The following is an 18119-nucleotide window of genomic DNA, read 5'->3' as shown; positions in this document are numbered from 1 at the left end:
AGTGAATTCCAAATAAATACTTGTTTTTCTCCTAGGCAAAATAATAAATTAATAAAATAAACTAAAATATTATAATAACAACAACATCAATAATAAGATAGCTAGACATGAAATTGTCACTCAGAAATGTCTTTTCAGGAACCTATTTTAGATCCTTTTAAGGGAAGGGGACTAGAAAAGAAAGTCACATGTTTCTTCCAAAATACTTGGTTGTAGTTCAATATTCTGCCTAGGAGTATCTTAAAATATTTTAATAAAATAACTATATAGATAGGAAAAAGAAAAATACTGAGTCCTTAGGACTTTTTATGACCACAGCATACTGATTAGTTTTTCTTCCCACATGCACTAGCACAGAAAATTCTCTTTCCTTATACTATTACCCAAACTTAACAACTTATTTATTTCATGCTCCCCGATTTGACTATCTTTTTGTGAGTTCAACAGTCTGGCATCTTATTATGTTTATTGTGAGGCAAATCTAGATGCTCTTAATCAAATTCTCATTGAAGACTGAGAAATAAATGAGTAAAAACCAGTTACGTTAAATGTCTATGAAGTTAAAGAACATTTAAAATGTAACAAAAAAACCAACAAACTGTATGAAAGGGGTGGTGGAAAGAAAACAATCTCTAGTAAAAGCCTAAAATTTCTTCATTTACTTAAGCTGGTATTAAATAATACTTCAAAGGAATTCTTAAAATACAGTTTATGTTTATAAACAGCAGATTTGTTTAGTTGTCTTTCTGGAAGAGAGAGCAGATACTAAAGTCAAAAGGAAGTTTCTCCCCAATCTAAAAAAAAGCCTTTCTCATTAAACAATTAATAGGAAATGTGCAGCCTGACAAAAAAGAATTAAAATAGAGGGCAGAGGGAAATTTTGTCTGACTTACTAGCCTTCTGTTAACTTGGAATTCTGAAGCAGAAGCAATCTACTAAAAACAGTATGTGAAATATGCCCATTATGTATTTTATTTATTATATATTTTATATTGTATGTATATTAGGTATGTATGTGTTGTATTACATATATTACCTACTTATACAAGTAAATCATAAAGTTGAGGACTTCTATTGGCAATCAGCCTACCATGTCATCATTGAAATAGCGTTAATTTACATTTGGTTCACAACTTTCGTAACAGCAGCTACTTTTTCAACTAAACTCAATTCACACATCTCTTCATGTAAGTTGAGCAATCACAGTGATGGCAGAAGTTCTATAAACTTATTTTGATGGGAGTGGTGGCACAATTTGTCCCTTGATGACAGCTGCTGTTGAGGAAACTTTCTGGGAAGTCCTTTACCGCATTTTAATTATGGACCAGGGAAAAAAAAAAACAAACAACAAATAGACATATAGCATTCTTAAAACTACTCTTGTATCTAATGTGATACATAATATAAACAAGTTCTACATATACAAGATCAACTGGCAGGAATGAACAGGTGTAAAATGTAGTCCTGCCTCATAAACCTATGGAACTTCATTAAAGAGCAAGAACATGGTCAAGGGTGATTTAATTCTTCTATTTCTAACAAAGTTTCATTCTATAGAGTTGCAAGGAAACTAGCAGACATGAATGAGAGAAAGAAGGAAAGTAGGAAAGAGGAAAAGGTGGAAAAGGAGAAAAGATATCATGTAGGAAATAACACTCCTTACTATATAGGAAGGTCTTCAAGGATTAAGTTCTCAAAGGTCTGTGGCAACAGAAAGGTAAGGAAGTTTACTGATGTTCTAAGTTGCTAGGTTGTAATGGATTAAGATTGACAGTGCAAAGATTGCACTTATGAGACAACAAAATGACAAGGAAATTCTGTAAAGAGATACACAGAGAAAATGTGAGAACTTTGGATTTGTGATAGATTCATAAAAGCATTATCACAGTGCTGGGAAACATCCAATAAAGTGAATGGAGTGTTAGGAATAGTAAGAAAAGTAACAGACAATAACATAGAGATGACCATTAGGCCACCAGATCCCATCCAAAGGGCTCAAAACTTAATTATTGTTTGCACCTCTTTGCCTCAAAAAAGATACAACAGATTTTTTAAAAGCTCAAACTGCACCAAAAATTACTAATTAATCTGATCTCCAGGCTTAACAAGGAGGAGAAAGAAGTATGATTTTGCCCTGAGTTCTTCCTAATGCCAAAAGTCACGGGATCTCATTTCAGAGAATTGATGAAATCCTGGATGTTCCTAATACTTGGCCCTTACTGCTTTCACATTCTTGCTGCAGAGCCCCCAGGCATTACCATATTTGACAGTGAAGAGTTGCTAAGCCCTACAGAGTCTGAGGCTCCTAAGCCATCCTGCCATTTAAAATATCCTGGAAAATGCATCCTGGGACTGCAGATTCTTAGAGCAGTGTACTGCCCGAGACATCCCCTTCCAGAGCCACTTTTACCTTAAAAGTTTTAAGAAGTCTGCTCTTGTCACAAATAGGACGGACAGAGGGTGGAGGGGATCAAGAGCATTATTGTAACCTGTTTAATTCCTGATCCTGAGTCAAATCATGACAATAATTTATTAGTGATTATAATGACCCACAGTCATCCTAAAGCAAATTTTAGTTAATTTTAAATATAGGAATATATATTTGGCAGATAACTAGAGACATGTCTCTATGCATAACATGTCTTACTTAAAGTCTTCCAGCTCTCCAGCCAGAAGACTGACAAGTTTCAGTTTCTTTAGCTTCCCTATAAAGGCTGCAGCTCATCTTTTCAGCTGTAATTGCCTGAACTCTCATGAGTTAATGTTCTCTGAAGTGCTAATATTTCCCTTGACCTTTTACACTCAAACTTCAGCAAAATAAGCTTTACAATTTGACTGCAGCCCTGCAGCAGGCCTTCTCAAGGCAACAGCTGCTACTTTTTGCTGCTTCTTGTTTATTAGTTTATCTAAAGTACCTGTTGTTTCGGGGTGTTGGGGGGTGGAAAACTGGCTGGTATCAAGCTAGCTTGCAGTAAAAGCCAAACTAGTGGTGAAGGCACTGCCATATTTATGTATAACACTCATAAATTCATAAAGAAGTTTCCATTCAGGGGAACTAGGATGTAGGGATATCTGACCGTAAGTTGTCTCAACCTTCAGTGATACTCAGAAAGGTGGTTTTTTAAAGTATAACTTCTCTTTTTAAACTAGAACCCTGTTCTCTGATTCAGCAAGTAGGCTTTCCTAATTTTTAGTGATTGTTAACACATTGATTCACCTGCCTCCAATCCTCTATTTATGGATTATTTAGTTCTAAAAGTAGAAAAAATAACTTCAATGTGAAGCAAATTTAGTTAATTTAACAGATTTTATTCCTAAATAAGTTATAGTCAACGATGCTAATGTTCCAGTCAAAAAGTAACTACATTAGATTTTACTAATACTCACACATCAAATTGTTAACTAAATACACTGAAAATTCTCCCTCACTTCTTATACAGCCAATAAATATGTTTGTTTCTAGAAGTCTGCCACATTTCTGAGTTTTTCTGAAGGCATTCCTTCCAAAGAAAGCAGAACACTCTCTTCTACAAATCCTCTGCCATTTTTCTTGGCCTTATACAACTAACAGCAATAAGTCGACACATAATCTATTAAATAGAAGTGTTTATTATTCAAGTTACTATTACTTCCAAACACACTTATGATATTATGGCCTAACAAAGAACCTACAAGACTCTCACCCATACCACCAAAGCTCAGAGTTCTCAGACACTTCCCTCAGAATATTAAGAAAGCTGTTAATCACAATGAACCTACTTTTCATTTAGTGACCAAGATTACAAGTTAGGTCACATTATGACAAACTCTGCAGTGGTCAGCACTGGATGACTGGCATTTCCATGAGCTTTTATTTCTATGCATTTTTCCAAATGTTTGTTACCATATATAATGCCAAGCACATTTATTGTGTCTTGTTTTTTTTAAAGCCGAAGTGAAAAACAGCCATGGTATTGACCTTTCAGAGAAACACATGATATTTTCAAGGATTACATTATTTATGTTAATTCTTATTTGAAGTAATTGCAAAGAAAATGGAATCAAATCACCCTCACAGTTCCACTGGAAACATAGCATTACTTATTGTCCCTTTTTGCATATATTTACAATAGGCATGTCATTTAATACTGAAATACTGATCATCCTTAAAGAGCACTGTATTTATTTCTATTTATTTGACAATATACATTTGAGGTTTTTCTTCCTCTTCCCAGATTACTTGCATATGAATGTTGACCTTTGTTTTCCTTATTACAATCTCCAATCTATTTTATCTGCAAATGAATATCTTAAATATATTTGCAGTCTAAACTTAAAAGTCTTAACTGACTTTAGCAGAATCACTGCTATATCCATCTTGTCTTCAATAGGTAAACAGGAATAGTGAAATTTCTGTATCTAGTCATAAAAGCCACATAGCACAGAAAGAGCAAAGCATACTTAGTGAACAAAAGAAAAGAAGAAAAAAAAAAAGATAGCAACATACCATAAATATTACTGCTACCAAAAATGTTAACCATCTAATGTTTTCATGAAATTAAATCTCTCCAGGCTGCTTAAAAGGCTTTCAGAAATGTAAGATAGAGAAATAACTACATTGTATCTGCAGCAGTTTCTCTCTTGGTGGGAAGTGAGAATGGGGGCAAAAAGAAGCAGTCTAACACTACTGTCAAACCTGTGTCATGGTCTGTCCAATTCCCAGCAATGCTTCCAATAAAAATAATAAAGAAAAACTGAAATCTTAGAATAAAGTATTTCTACCTTCTTATGTTTCCCAATGCATTGATGAAAAAATGTGAATCAAGATCAGAAGGGATACTTCAGTTGGGCAAAAAAAACCAAATATATAAAAACAGCAAATCCAAACTGAAAACTAAAGCTTTCTATACATTGAGACAAAAATATTTATTGGACACAGATAACTCCTCTGATTATCTGAAGGTTTGTATTCTGCTTTATAGCTCTATTGAGCTAAACTGCAAGTGTGCCACTGATAAACTATTCTGGATTTGTTCTAGGTTAAACCGAAAAAGTCTAATCTTTAAGGTCAGAAGAAAAGTCTGAACATATTTCTGTTGTTCCACCACTAGAAAATTAGCAGATTTATATTTTCATACTGCTAGACTTATTAGCAACACTAAAAAAATGTAATACTTACTTAGGGGCAACGTTGACAGTGTTTCCTTTAGGTAATGAGAAATCATCAGCATCTTTTCCGACAAGCATAGCATTGTACCTCAAGGTTTTAATGCTTGGGTTTTTCAGACACATCTATCAAAACAGCAACAATAAAATCAGCCTATTTTTATTCAGTTTTTAGACTATATGTTGTGCAGCTAAGTTCCAAAATACTAACTAAGGATATCACAAAATAAGAAATACTTCAAATAACGAGGTAAATAATTTTTCTTCCTAGGGAGTACAGACTCAGCTTTTCTGACTACTCTTTTTGCAGTGTACACTGCACTCCCATGTCTGTTAATCTCTTAGTCCTCTCTATATTTGACCTCAGATTTGTCAGATTTGTAGATTTTTGTTCTGTACATAAGTTAAAAACAGCAGCAGAAGTCAGAATCCCAAGTTTGAAGAGAAAAAAAGAAGATACATGATCCTATCTTCTATATTTAGTGGCCAACTGACACAAAGCCTATTAATTCTATGTTTTAGTATGTACATAATATAAATACATGTATACATACAGTCTTTTAACCTTTTAATGTTACACATTTAAATTAAATTATATCAGTACCTGTTTAACAACAGTTTCATGGAGAGCACCTGTAAATTCTATAGTCTTCGTGGGTAAGTAGTGAGGGAGATTTTCATATAGATAGACACACAGCATAAGCATCATGACTGGGTTTGGATCACAGACATCAGTCGCCTAATATTGAAAACAAAATGAAAAAATAACCAGATATTTAATTTTGTCTACATAGTTTAGACATATGAAGAACAAAAAAAGTTTATGGTAATTCTTGTTATACAAGTATTTTCAACCTAACTTTTAATAACCAGGCTAGGCCCAGAGCAAAGATGAACACGAATCTTGCCAGTGCACAAAAAAACTAATTCTTGAAGACTACTGACATGCTCTGGTAATTAAATTAGGTTGAAAACTAAACCCACATTTTTTCTCCACAGTTCAGCAGAAACAACTCTTATTAAAATAAAACATAATAGCAAAAGCAAGTAACATTCACTGACTGGAAAAAAAAGTCTTTATTATTTTACAAATGTTTTTATATATATTTTAATTTACTATATAAAATAGCATCCCAAATACTCCTAAATAGATTTTTGCAACTGTTTAAGAAAACACTGTCACCATGCAACTAACAGCCATGTAATTATTGTTACTGCAGATGCCAAATTACTTTACAAAAGGTAGCAAGTATTGCTGCATCTGAAATATTTGACTTACAGAAATTAATTTGAGTGGCAACAGCAAAACCTGTCAAAGCTTTAGTCCTCAGGGATTCTGTTAAACCACTGAAAAGAGAGAGGTAGGAACTCCTCTATCAAATACATGGAACTTTTCAGAAGACTTAATGATGTAAGTGGCTTGCCACAAATACAGGCAGAAAAGATCTGGCTACAGTTTTAAAGAAATAAGAATCTATACTCCCTTAATCAAATTAAATGAAGTATTCTAAAACTTCATGCTTATTATCTTATAATATAATGTTATTATAATAAAATTGTCTCCAATATACTAAATAAACTTTTACAACTGCAGTTTATTTCTTTCCTGAATGATACATCGTCATACTGTAAAATACACAGACAGGAATAGATTTAAGCAGCCTACCACTGCATTAACATGTCATCCCATTAAAAGGCAACTTTTTTATTTCAAGATTTTATTTCAAGATCTTATTTGGATCCCTTACATAACTGAGAGTCATCCAGTAGAGAAATATTTTGAAAAGATATCCTCCTTTGCTTAATGGCTAGAAAGTGACTACCTTTCTAAGTCTTTTTATCTTACATGAAAAACTTTTCCCAACTGTCAACTAAAAAACCCAGAAGATCTATTCTGCCATTGTTGATTGTCCCTGGCACCTTCTCTAAGCAGCTTGGATAAGGTGCTCATAACTACAGGTAACTTCATGTCATCACTCAAGAGTCAAGCTTCCTTCTTCACATGATTGCATCATAACATGAATTTGCAGCTGCAAACAACTCAAACAATAGAGCACATTTTTACTTATTTTATGTTTGACCTGTACATTACTTAGAAACATAGTAGATACCAAAACATATTTAAGACCTGCAGGGTCATGTGAGAGAGCAATAAAACAGGTATAAGACACCTAAGTCCCAAGACTCTGTTATAAAACAGCTGGACAATTTGTTTTCTGAACTTACTAGGAACTTGACAACCTCTAGGAAATACTTCATATTACAAACACATGAGCAATAAGGAAAAGGTGACTTTCCCTGGTCACCAGCGACCGAAAATTTGGCATCTTTTTCTAAGGATATGAACAAACAAGTCTCAAACGATACATGTTCCTTTGTAGCACAAACATACTTACAACATCAAAGACTACATTATTTTTTGCACCGTCCTAACAGACAAACTAAATAAAACATAAATTTATCTTAAATGGCATGCCTTTTTTGTTCATCTGGAAGAAGAGTGAAGAGTAATACATAATCAGTTTCATTTAGAATGCTGGTTTTGTTTGCACCAGTTTTATTTAGAAACAAGCATATACTATAGGGGACCTCAACCTGTCTTATAAGTGCATATGTGGCAGTCATATTAGTGGAAAAAGGCCTAGAAACAATGTCTGTAGCTTGTAGTGAAAAAGGGATACCAAGAGTTGCAGGAACAGTGTGCTCTCCACGTTCACCATCAGACAATCTCCAGAAACTACCGCAAATAATGAAACTTGACGCTCCCAATGTTAGCCTGCATTGTGCAAACTGTCAGGAAATCATAGCTGAGTTGGTAATAGCACACAGCTCTCTACAGATCAGCAACAGTCATACCTATGACTGCTGTGTAAGTAAGGCTTCCACACATATAAAAATCTCATGCATGCATTATAAGCACACATGTAGCTGCTGATTCAAGATCAGTAATCTATTGGTAAATCCAGTATGCAATTTCTCTGCTTCTCTGCACATACACACTTCCCTGAAACAGAGCTTTATAAGAAAGGTCTTATAATGTAGCCCGAAAAATCAGCAAGCATGTGACTTATTAGATATGAAGCAAAGACTGTTGGTAAAACAGCATCTGGTGATACTCTGAGATCCCTCATGAGAACAGGCAAGTCTAACTGACACTTGTAAGATTACTCCAGCTGTGGCAAGATGGAGAAAGAATGTCACACTCCAACAGAAGCCTTGGTTACCTTTTCGTGGTAAGTTACAAAAGCAATAAAAATGGTAATGTAATGCATTTAAGGAGGTCAGATTAATAAAAAAATAAAAGTAAATACAGTCCATCTAATAAAGTGTGACATTCATTGAAGTACATTGAATAAGAAACTCAGGCTTCTGGCACAGCCATTTCAGCGAAATATTTTTAAAACTTTGCTATTTTTATTTTTAAAAAAAATACTCTAGATAACATGGGTACATTTTTTACCACTGTACCTTTTTAAAGACCAAAACTTCTTACTAGTAACCTAGTAGGGTAAGGTTGTTTCAACTTGATTTTATTTTTATACTTTGTCAGTATCAAAGTCTAATTTTAATTCTTATTGTCAATAATATTAAAATTTCCAGGGACCTCAGAGAATAACAAGTATTCCTATACATTATTATTTATTCTATAAATCTAAATTATACAGGTTTCTCACAGTACCATATTTTCAGTTCCGACAGTAATTTATTTTTATAACCAACTATATTATTGTCCTCAATGTGATTAGAAGACGTTTATCACCTAAATGGAGCATTAGAGGATAAAAGCTCTTTAAATCTTTTTTAATTGATTCTTATGAGGCAATGTTCATAATGAACCATCTTTTCCAGCACCTCAACACCCTCCAGCAGATTAACCAAAGGAATGGATACTATTTCTAACGTACTGAAAGTAAAGAGCACCTATTTAGTCACCTGCTCTCTGATACACGTCTACGTAGAAATATGATTTGAATTAGGTAATGTTTCACCTTAGTGTATGTCTGCTTCTAGATTAGCCAATTCTCTATTTTATTGAATAGGAAAAATGCTGAACATTTAGATTATAACAAGAAAATTTTAATTTTAAATTTTAAATTGTAAAATGTAATTAAATTATTGTAAATATTTTGTTTTCTTCTTCAGTATTAATATGATAAAATTAGGATTATAAATCCAGATTATTGAAAAATCTGAAAAAACATTACTTAAGAGTGTTCTCAGACGTGGGATTTGAAGTTCCGTTTCTCTCTCTTTTCCATTCATATTTCTCGAGGGCTATTAAAGTTGTTTTTGATAATTAATTAAAAATTATCTTTTTTTTTGTCATTTCTGAGAAGAGAAAATTCTGGCATTTATTCAAAAATAAAGAAATAAAACATTAAAAACCTGGGAGACAAGGAGTCTAAAACACTCAACTCAATAAAGCAGCTCCATGGAAGGAACTAGTCCCCTATGGATTCCCAGCAGGAACCTTGAAATCAAAGCAAACATTTCATTCTCATTATCAGAAACTTTTGGTTAACTGCATTCACTCTGGCTCCCAAATATTAATTAAGAGAGCTTGGGAAAAGCCATCAGAGTTTTTAGCCGCATGGGCTGATAAAGTGAGAAAACTTTTTCTTCGTTTTACGGACTGTCTTCAGAGCAGGTAAGAGAGATGTGTAGACATGTCTATCCTCTTAACAGAGTTAACATTTCTTTCCAAGTTAGAGTTTTACTCTTGAGCATCTATTGTAGCATTTCTACAAACCAGCCAATCTAGCTTCTTAATTACAAAAAGCTCAACATGTAGTACAATACTCTGTGAAGACAAATAGATATACTCCAAACACAACACAATAGTGAGTCTATCTCCAAATTTTGCAGAAAGGCCCTTGTTCCTCTAGTTAGTTTCTCCTGAAGGTATGGCAAAAAGCAGTTTCATGAATGTTCCTTGTTGGAATGCAAAAGCAGCTGTGATGACACTGAACAGTGATCCAAAAGATCTAAAAGCCATTTGGATCTCCTTGGAGTATCCTACTATTCCGTTTTTGCCAACAGTTGCTTGAGTAAAGAGTGTAAGAAATTGGACAAATATAAAGTGTTATTTCCATTGTCACAATTTGCCAGCTTCTGGAAAATAGTGGCCTAGGGATTTATTGATTATTGTTAAACACACCTCTCTCATGATTTTAAATTATTCTGTTTCATTCTTTACATATAGAAATACTCCTGTCAATAACAGTTTATTAATTAATTATAAATTTCTTATTAATGTTATTAAAATGCAAATATTGGCTGGATTCTATTCCATAAAACATAGAACCATAAAAAGCAGCTGAGATTTAAGTCCTAAGGCAGGAGCTCTAAGAAAGAAAAATTATGCATCACTGAGCACAAGTACAAATAGACCTTTTTCTCACATGACAGTAGCTTAAAGCAAGTATTCCATGTTGAAAAACCTTTATACAAAATAACAACCTAAGAGCAGCCTATTGGCTCAAACCATGGGCCAAAACAGCACCACTAGAAGCTGATGCCAAAACAAATGATTCAGTAAGTACATGCACACTTAACTATTTTCCCAGGCTAAAGCAGCACAAAGCTTTCTGAACCACATAAGACTTCTGCCTACTTAGAAATCTTCACTTCTTTTTCTTCCAAGCTTATGCACAGCTTCCCTTCGACTCTCTGTAAAAGCTATAAAGGCAGCCTAAGAAAACAGTCCAGTTTTGAAGTTATGGTCAGTATAATGAAGAAAGAATCTGGAAGAAGAGATGGAGCTGTAAGCAAAGTTTTATTCATGAACGTGGGCTAAATAAACGCAGTAACACCAAGCATTTGAAGTAATGCTCACTTTCAACAGCCTGTGGCATTCTAGTCCTATACAAAGTATTTTATTTTCAAAGATTCAAGAGAACACCAAGAATAAAATAAAAAGGGGCTACTATTTTTTCTTAATTTCCTAAAAAGTCATTGAAACAGGGTGCTCTTCTGCTACCAAGAATGAACCCACACTGGACATAGAAGAGGGAAAATAAGATGCTCTTTTGTGCCACAGATGGGTGAAAACAATTCTGCATTTCAGACCAGAAATATCTAGAGTAAAATGGATTTTAATTCAGAAATGCATTCTTTCCCATCAAGTCAAGAAGCTTGTCAGAAGTTTGCCACCATGTTTTACAGAAAGGAGGAATTAACAAATTCCCACAGATGAACCCAGCAGTGGTTTCTCTGGCTCCTTCAGCCCATGAGGCACAGCGCCATAATTGGATGCTCCACGTCCTGCTTGTAAGAATCCTCAGTTCAGGTAGAGAAAACAAATCCAGAAAGGCCAATGAAGCTATAATTCACCTAAATTTGAAGGGGAAACTAAAGACAGAAAAAGTTGCAAGGACAAGCTACCCTCTCCAGGAGCTAAAGGCAATATAAAAAAGCAGTAGAGCACAGGCCAGCAAAAGCCTGTCCCACTCCCCAGCCAGAAGCAGAGCTGCTGGGGAACACCAAGGCAGCCACAGCCTTTAGAGACCTCCTTGGGGACCAAGACAAGCTAAGACTGGGAGGAGGGACTACGGGCTGGCCTGGCTCAGTGAGGCTGTGAGGAGCTGAAGACTGGCCTTCTTGTGGTGTTGCTGGGGCAGGGACCGATGTGGGTTCCTGGGCTGTGGGCAGAATGGAAGGAGTCCTGAGGAGCTAGGAAGGGGCAGGCAGGGCTGGAGGTGTCCCCAGTGTATTGACAGTAGGTCAGGCTGAAGAGCATTCAGCCTATATAATTTGATAACTCTATGATAGATGTTTCAGAAAGTAGTATTTTTAACAAAGCTCCAACTCCCCTTTTGCAAGGAAACCAGAGGGAGACATATCCCTGAACAGACTCCTAATATCTAGTTTAGGAAGATGACCCTCTTCTGCATTATTTGGCAGGATGAGGAGAGAAAAAAAGAGAGAATCTGAGTACTGGAGAAGATGGCTCACAGACTAAAAGGAGAGAAGGGGTGCAGCCCTTTCCTAAACGATAAACACTCTTTATGGAAATATTACTTAGTTGCTGAAAGCTTCACAGAATGATTACTGACTACAGCTGAGCCCTGACTAAAATAAATGCCTGTACTCCTGCAGGAACGTGTTCTGTGTGCTTTGTACTACAAGGAACATGAATTTTTGTTTTGTTTAGTACAACAGGAAGGAGAAACTAGTCAAGATACATTAGAACAGACAAGCCCTAGAACATACATATTAAATTCATTGTGCTCACTAGGTAACCTCCAAGTTTTTAATTTTTTTCCTCTTTTATTAAGTACAGACAGGTGGGAGATTCCACAGAAAGGGCAGAACTCCTCATTAAGCTCACCATTAAGCACAAAGGCAGGAATATTCACTGACTGCTTCCTCCCTCTTTTCTTGCATCGTGCCCAGCGCAGCATCCCAGCAACTCTAGCATAGCTCCTTCTCAGACCTTCCAAGAGAGCAACTATATCACTGGGCACCAATCTGAAGTTTCCCTGTCATCTCCACAGTCTCTTTGATATTGCTTATCTCCATATTCTTAAGACTCATTTCATATACTCTTCATGCAGTCCTGTAATCATATGCCTCAACTTGTATTTATCTTAATTTCCATCAACACTGGTTTTTAAGGTTGGAATTTTAGGATGCACTTATTATGCAAAATATAAAAGCTTCTTCCCCGCCAAACCATTTTAACTACAAGCCTGAAAAATATTCTGATGTTTTCCCTTCAGTTATCTCAGTAATGGCTATTGAATGTTAAGCATTTGTAGGAGAGGTTATTCCAATATAGATGAGGTTTTACTCCTCTACTGTTCATCTTTCCACCACTTTCATTTAAGATAGCAAAGATGCCAGAGAAGATTATCTGTTGAAGCTTAACTTTTTTTGCTACCTACTTCTAATTATTTCCAACTTAGATCAGATATTATTCCCTCAGAAAACATTATTCTGCTTTATTCTGTGCTGAATTTATAAAACTTGACATTAATCCACTGCTCTAGAAAGAAAAAAAAACATAAAAAAAGAAAAATCCGTGTACTTCACAACATTCAGCAGAAAATTCATACTCTACAATGCACTGTTAGAAAATGACAGCAATGAATAAAGTTTAACAGATTTATCCATAACAAAGTTGATCAAAATATTTAAAAGTCTCTCACATTTCTTAATGACTTCGGTGCTTACTTGTTAGCTTTTTATTTGTAATCTAACACTCCTTAGTTAAAGAAATTCCTGGATTTGAAAAACTGGATAAATTATTATACTTCATGTTCTAAGTATTCCAGTTTAGGACTATATCAAAACCAGACCATAAATTTAAGGGCTGGTAGATGGGTTCTATTGCAAAAATTGAGTTATTTAATTATTACAATACCATCAGCTCTGGGCCTTTATTTCCTAATCAACCGTGTTTTCAATCACCTGCATATGACAGAATTCTGGTCTTTAGCACTGCTGGTACTACTACTCAACAAATAATTTATAACTGCTTGCAAATAATGCCTTTGCTTTTTATGAAAACAGGTTTATAACTTAGAGCAAGAACTAAATGGCATGAACGGCCTCTAAGTAATTATATTTAGAAAATGCTGCCTGTTCTGTTTTATTAGCATAGCAGTGAAGTGGATTGATACTTTTAACAGAATATTTTATATTCAAATATTAATCTATGTTGCTGGAAAAGGAAAAGAAAAATCAGATTACGGTGTTTTAATTTTAAAATAATCACAGTTAACTATGAAACAAAGCTCTGACAGAAAAGAGGAGAGAAAAACTTAACTGAAAGATCTTAGGAAGGAGTAGATAGCTGAACCACTTCTTGTGGCAATAGCACTCTCCATTTTTCTGAATATGTAATAATTAGCTAAATATTGTAATGAAGCAAAATAATGAACAGGTACAAAAATCATGCAAAAGGCTTTCCCAATGCAAGGCCTTCAATGCCTACAAAGCATTGATGAAAATAAACATACTACCGCAAAGAACAGCTTCTAGCAGGACATAAATAATTGAAAAATGGAAGTGTCTTGGAATCAGCGGCCATGTTACGTAGGTAACCAATTAAACCAGCAATGGCAAATTTCTTGTGAAAATTATGGCAAAATTATTAAACAAATACAAAGTAATAAAAATATTGTAGTAAATTCCAGAAACAGAAAGCCAAACATTTAATCTTTATTAATTATTTCCAGATCTGTAAGGCTTAAACATTGACCTTAAAGAGAAAACATGCAGGAAGCAATGTTGTTTGTGAATAAAAGGAGTTTTTTAAATTTATAAAGGCTTTGTTCATATAAGTGCAGCAGTCAAGGTTTCAATAGTCTGGAAGTCAATGTGAGAAAGGAACAGTCAACAAATCTGGAAACAAGATAAAGTAGTAATTTTGGTGTCTAAACAAAGCTTAATAGTCTGTATTTACATATGTTTGTAGAAGAGCAATGAGGTTGGTAATCGCTTTCTACAACAACCTGAAAGGAGGTCATAGAGAAGTGGGAGTCAGCCTCTCTCCCAAGTAAGAAGCAATAAAACAAGAGGAAACACTCTCAAGTTGCGTCAAGTTGTTTTGGGGAACTTTTAAAGTGGCTATTAGGAGAACATTTCTTCACCAAAAGTATTACCAAGCATTGGAACAAGCTTCCAGGAAAGTGGCTGAGTCACCATCCCTGGAGGTATTTAAAATATGTGTAGACGTGGTCCTTAGGGATATGGTTAAGTGGTCGGCTTGGCAGTGCTGGGTTAGGTGTTGGACTCGTTGGTCTTAAAGGTTCTTTACAACCTAAACAAATGTATTATTCTAATATATACACATATTAATATCCTTATTAAAAGGATTTAAGTGTGGTGATCCAGCCAATTCCTTACCCACCGAGTGGTCCACCCATTCTATTCATGTCTCTCCATTTTTGAGACAAAAATGTTGTGTGGGACAGTATCAAATGCTTGCCCAATGTAATCAATAAGGCTAAATTCCAGCCAGATTATCTTTAGCTAGTGCTCTGATTTATCAGGCTTACAGATTAAAGCATTTAGTTGTTACATCCACTTTTGTAAGAATGCCAAGGGAGATTCAGTCCTTTACAACTCTCTTTAAATGTTTTTCCAGAATACTGCAGGAAAGATACTATTTGGAATACTATTGAGCAAAGATACACATGAGAAGACAATTGCTACTGTAACAGATAAAATTATTTTTAATTTTTTTGCTTTTCTGTTTTCCAAAGTTAAGATAGCACATCAATATTACATTCCTATTTCAGGCAAACCATGGTATATAAATTTATAGACTGGGGGAGAGAAAGGTATAAAATTCTGTCTGTGTATTTGCAGTATTGAACAAATTTTAGCCAAATTAGTAAGGAGTAAGAAAGAAATAATTTTCCTCAAAGTTAATTTTGTCAAGAAGTTGCCATATTTACAAAGCTAAGAGTTCCTTATTTAAGTAAAGGAAAGTGAAAACAAAAAATTATGAATCGTCTTTGGAGATTATTACAATAAAAGTATGAGTGAAACCTTAGGTAACAGCCAGAAAATTACTTTTCTAAGTGCATGCAATAATCTGCAGACTGCCTCAAGGAAAAATTCTTACATATACTAGAAATTTAAAAAAAATCTGCTGCTGCATTTTTTTACTCTTCTCAATTGGCTGCTGACAGCATCTTTCCGTCATTTCAGACTCAAGTCTTGGGGTTACCATATACCCCCCTTTCTTCCTCATATGTAACTGCCCAGTTTCTCTGCTCCAGAACTATGCTGGATTTCAACAGAACAGCTAGATTCATTTTCAGCTTCTTCACACTCTTGGACTTCAGTCACAACATCTTCTATAGCATGTTTGAAAATATCCTCCCTTTTCCTTTTTACTTGGTTGCAAATATAAATCTTAGAATTGTTGGCACCAATTTAAATCAGTCAGTAGCAAACTGAGTTCCTCTACTCACGATTTCCAGTCATTGCACCTTTGCTCCTAATCTATCCTTGTCACATACATTCCCTCCATGTCCCTGTTACACACCATACTGTCTTGCAGTATTTTATTTTGGGGTTTCAATTGGATCTTCTTCAAATCAAAGCATTTTAAAACTTAAAAATATCAAACACAAAGAAAAACATATAGAAAAACACCATTGTTACTCCAGAGCTAAGCTGTTCATTATTATTAAATAGCAGAAACAAAGAATTTCTTGCCCAATGTACTCAATCTTAAGCCTGTATCTTAATCCTTAAGAGGATTTAAAAGCCTTGAACTCTATTAGAGGTATAATTTAAACTTGCAGCTAAAGTGTTCCAGACAGTTAAACTTCTTTATTATTACAGAACCTTAGATTTTAAAGCGATTTAAAATGTCACCTATTCCAGACCTAACATGTTTCTCAGTTTGTGCTGTCACCACCATTCTTGCATTAATTAATGCAAAACTGTCCTGAAGGATCAGAAGCAGTAATTACCTAGTAGTCAAGAACTTTGCCAATACTGCTGTAACATTTCAGCCTGCTAAATTTAAGAAACAAAACAAACAGAAAAATCCCAAAACAGGAGAGATGGAACAGGATTCTTATATTTTGATGGTTTCATTGCTGAATAACAAGAAGCTTAAGAAATTGCTACAGTAGTTTTAGAGTATATGTGAATTTCAACAAATGTAGGTTAAAAGTACCCTTTCAATTTTCTTTTTTTTTTCCCCACTTTCCACAATATTTTGTTAGTAGGACATGCCTTAGCTAGAATTAAAATAAAGACCTTGAAGAGCCAAGATCTGTTCCCTTTTCTGGTGATGACAGATTATATAGCTGTGTTTAAATTCCTAATATGTTCATAGATGGAATTCCCCATCTATAAAAACACCAATAACTCAAAAACGTACAGAACTAATAATATTGTAGTATTGTAGACATTTTAGTATTAAAACACATTAAGTGCACTAAGGAGAATGCCCTGAATGGAGTTGTGCTTCTCCTTTAATGTGGTTAATTCCTTTTGTACATCAGCCACCAAGCCTCTGCCTTCATGTGCTGAACTGCCTGTTTTTCTTATTAAAAGCTGAGGCAAAATATGCCTTCATTTTAAGGCTTATACCTAATCATCTTTTTATGCTTCCTGTCAACTACAAGTATATGAAACAGTAGATTTTCTTGGTTTAGCCTGTATTATCAAAGTTATTTATGACAGCGCATCTGTATCAGGATGTGGAAGCAAGAGAGTAGCTGATACAACTGGAAATAGCAGGGTTAATTATTCCCTGTAATCATAACACAATCAAGTGGAAAAGAAAAGCTGTAACTAAGCTTCCTTTCCTACCACATTATTCACATCACATATCTATCTCTGATCTATAATACTATTACATTTTTTTGAAAGTTTCCTCATACATTGACAAATACCATGTCTATTCTACTGTATCTTCTTATGGTCTTCTAGGCAGCCCAACACACTTCACATCCACTTCAGCTCATCACTGACATTCACTTCACTCATAATGGAAGCCACACCACTCTGCAAATTCTTAAGACAAGAACTGGAATTTTTTTACTAGTTTGGTAAGGACAGGATTTTTAATCACTCAGGAAGCAAGGAAGAAGGTTTGTCAAATCCCAGGTCTAAGGCCCTGTAAATGCAGTACAAAATCACCTGTTTTAGCAGTAGCAAGACTGTATTACAGGGCTACATGCTCACAGGGACTCATGCTCTCATCTTCCAAATGCTGGTTGTGTGTGCTAGTTACTGAATTATCACCTATTTAAAATACCTGATTCCCTCTTATTTTCCTTTTTTCCCTTACTCTCCAAGTAGTCCAAAGCTATGGATATCTGCTTGCATCAAACCTGGGACAGCACTCCCATGAAACTTCATTATTGGATAGCTGCATCTGAGTGTCACCAGATTTTCATATAATTTTTTGCCACTGCTTTTTATGTTTAAGTGTTTTTTTCTTATACATATACATATTTTATAAATTGCCTTAGAATATTAATTAAAAAATCCACTCA

General features: G+C 34.7%; 1 protein-coding gene across 1 annotated transcript in view; it reads right to left on the bottom strand.

Annotated features, from left to right (window-relative positions):
* The window catches only part of CHDC2 (calponin homology domain containing 2), an 82747-nt gene that overhangs the window by 1075 nt on the left and 63553 nt on the right, over window positions 1-18119 (bottom strand). The window contains exons 16-17 of the mRNA XM_010004487.1: window positions 5750-5884; window positions 5159-5271 (exon numbers count right to left, since the gene is read on the bottom strand). Of these exons, the coding sequence (XP_010002789.1) occupies window positions 5159-5271; window positions 5750-5884 (248 nt within the window). The remainder of the gene's footprint in view (window positions 1-5158; window positions 5272-5749; window positions 5885-18119) is intronic.

The sequence above is a fragment of the Chaetura pelagica genome, unplaced genomic scaffold (genome assembly GCF_000747805.2).
Source record: "Chaetura pelagica isolate M959 unplaced genomic scaffold, ChaPel_1.0 scaffold308, whole genome shotgun sequence".
In the NCBI taxonomy this organism is placed as follows: Eukaryota; Metazoa; Chordata; class Aves; order Apodiformes; family Apodidae; genus Chaetura; species Chaetura pelagica.
This window is presented reverse-complemented; position numbering and strand designations above follow the sequence as displayed.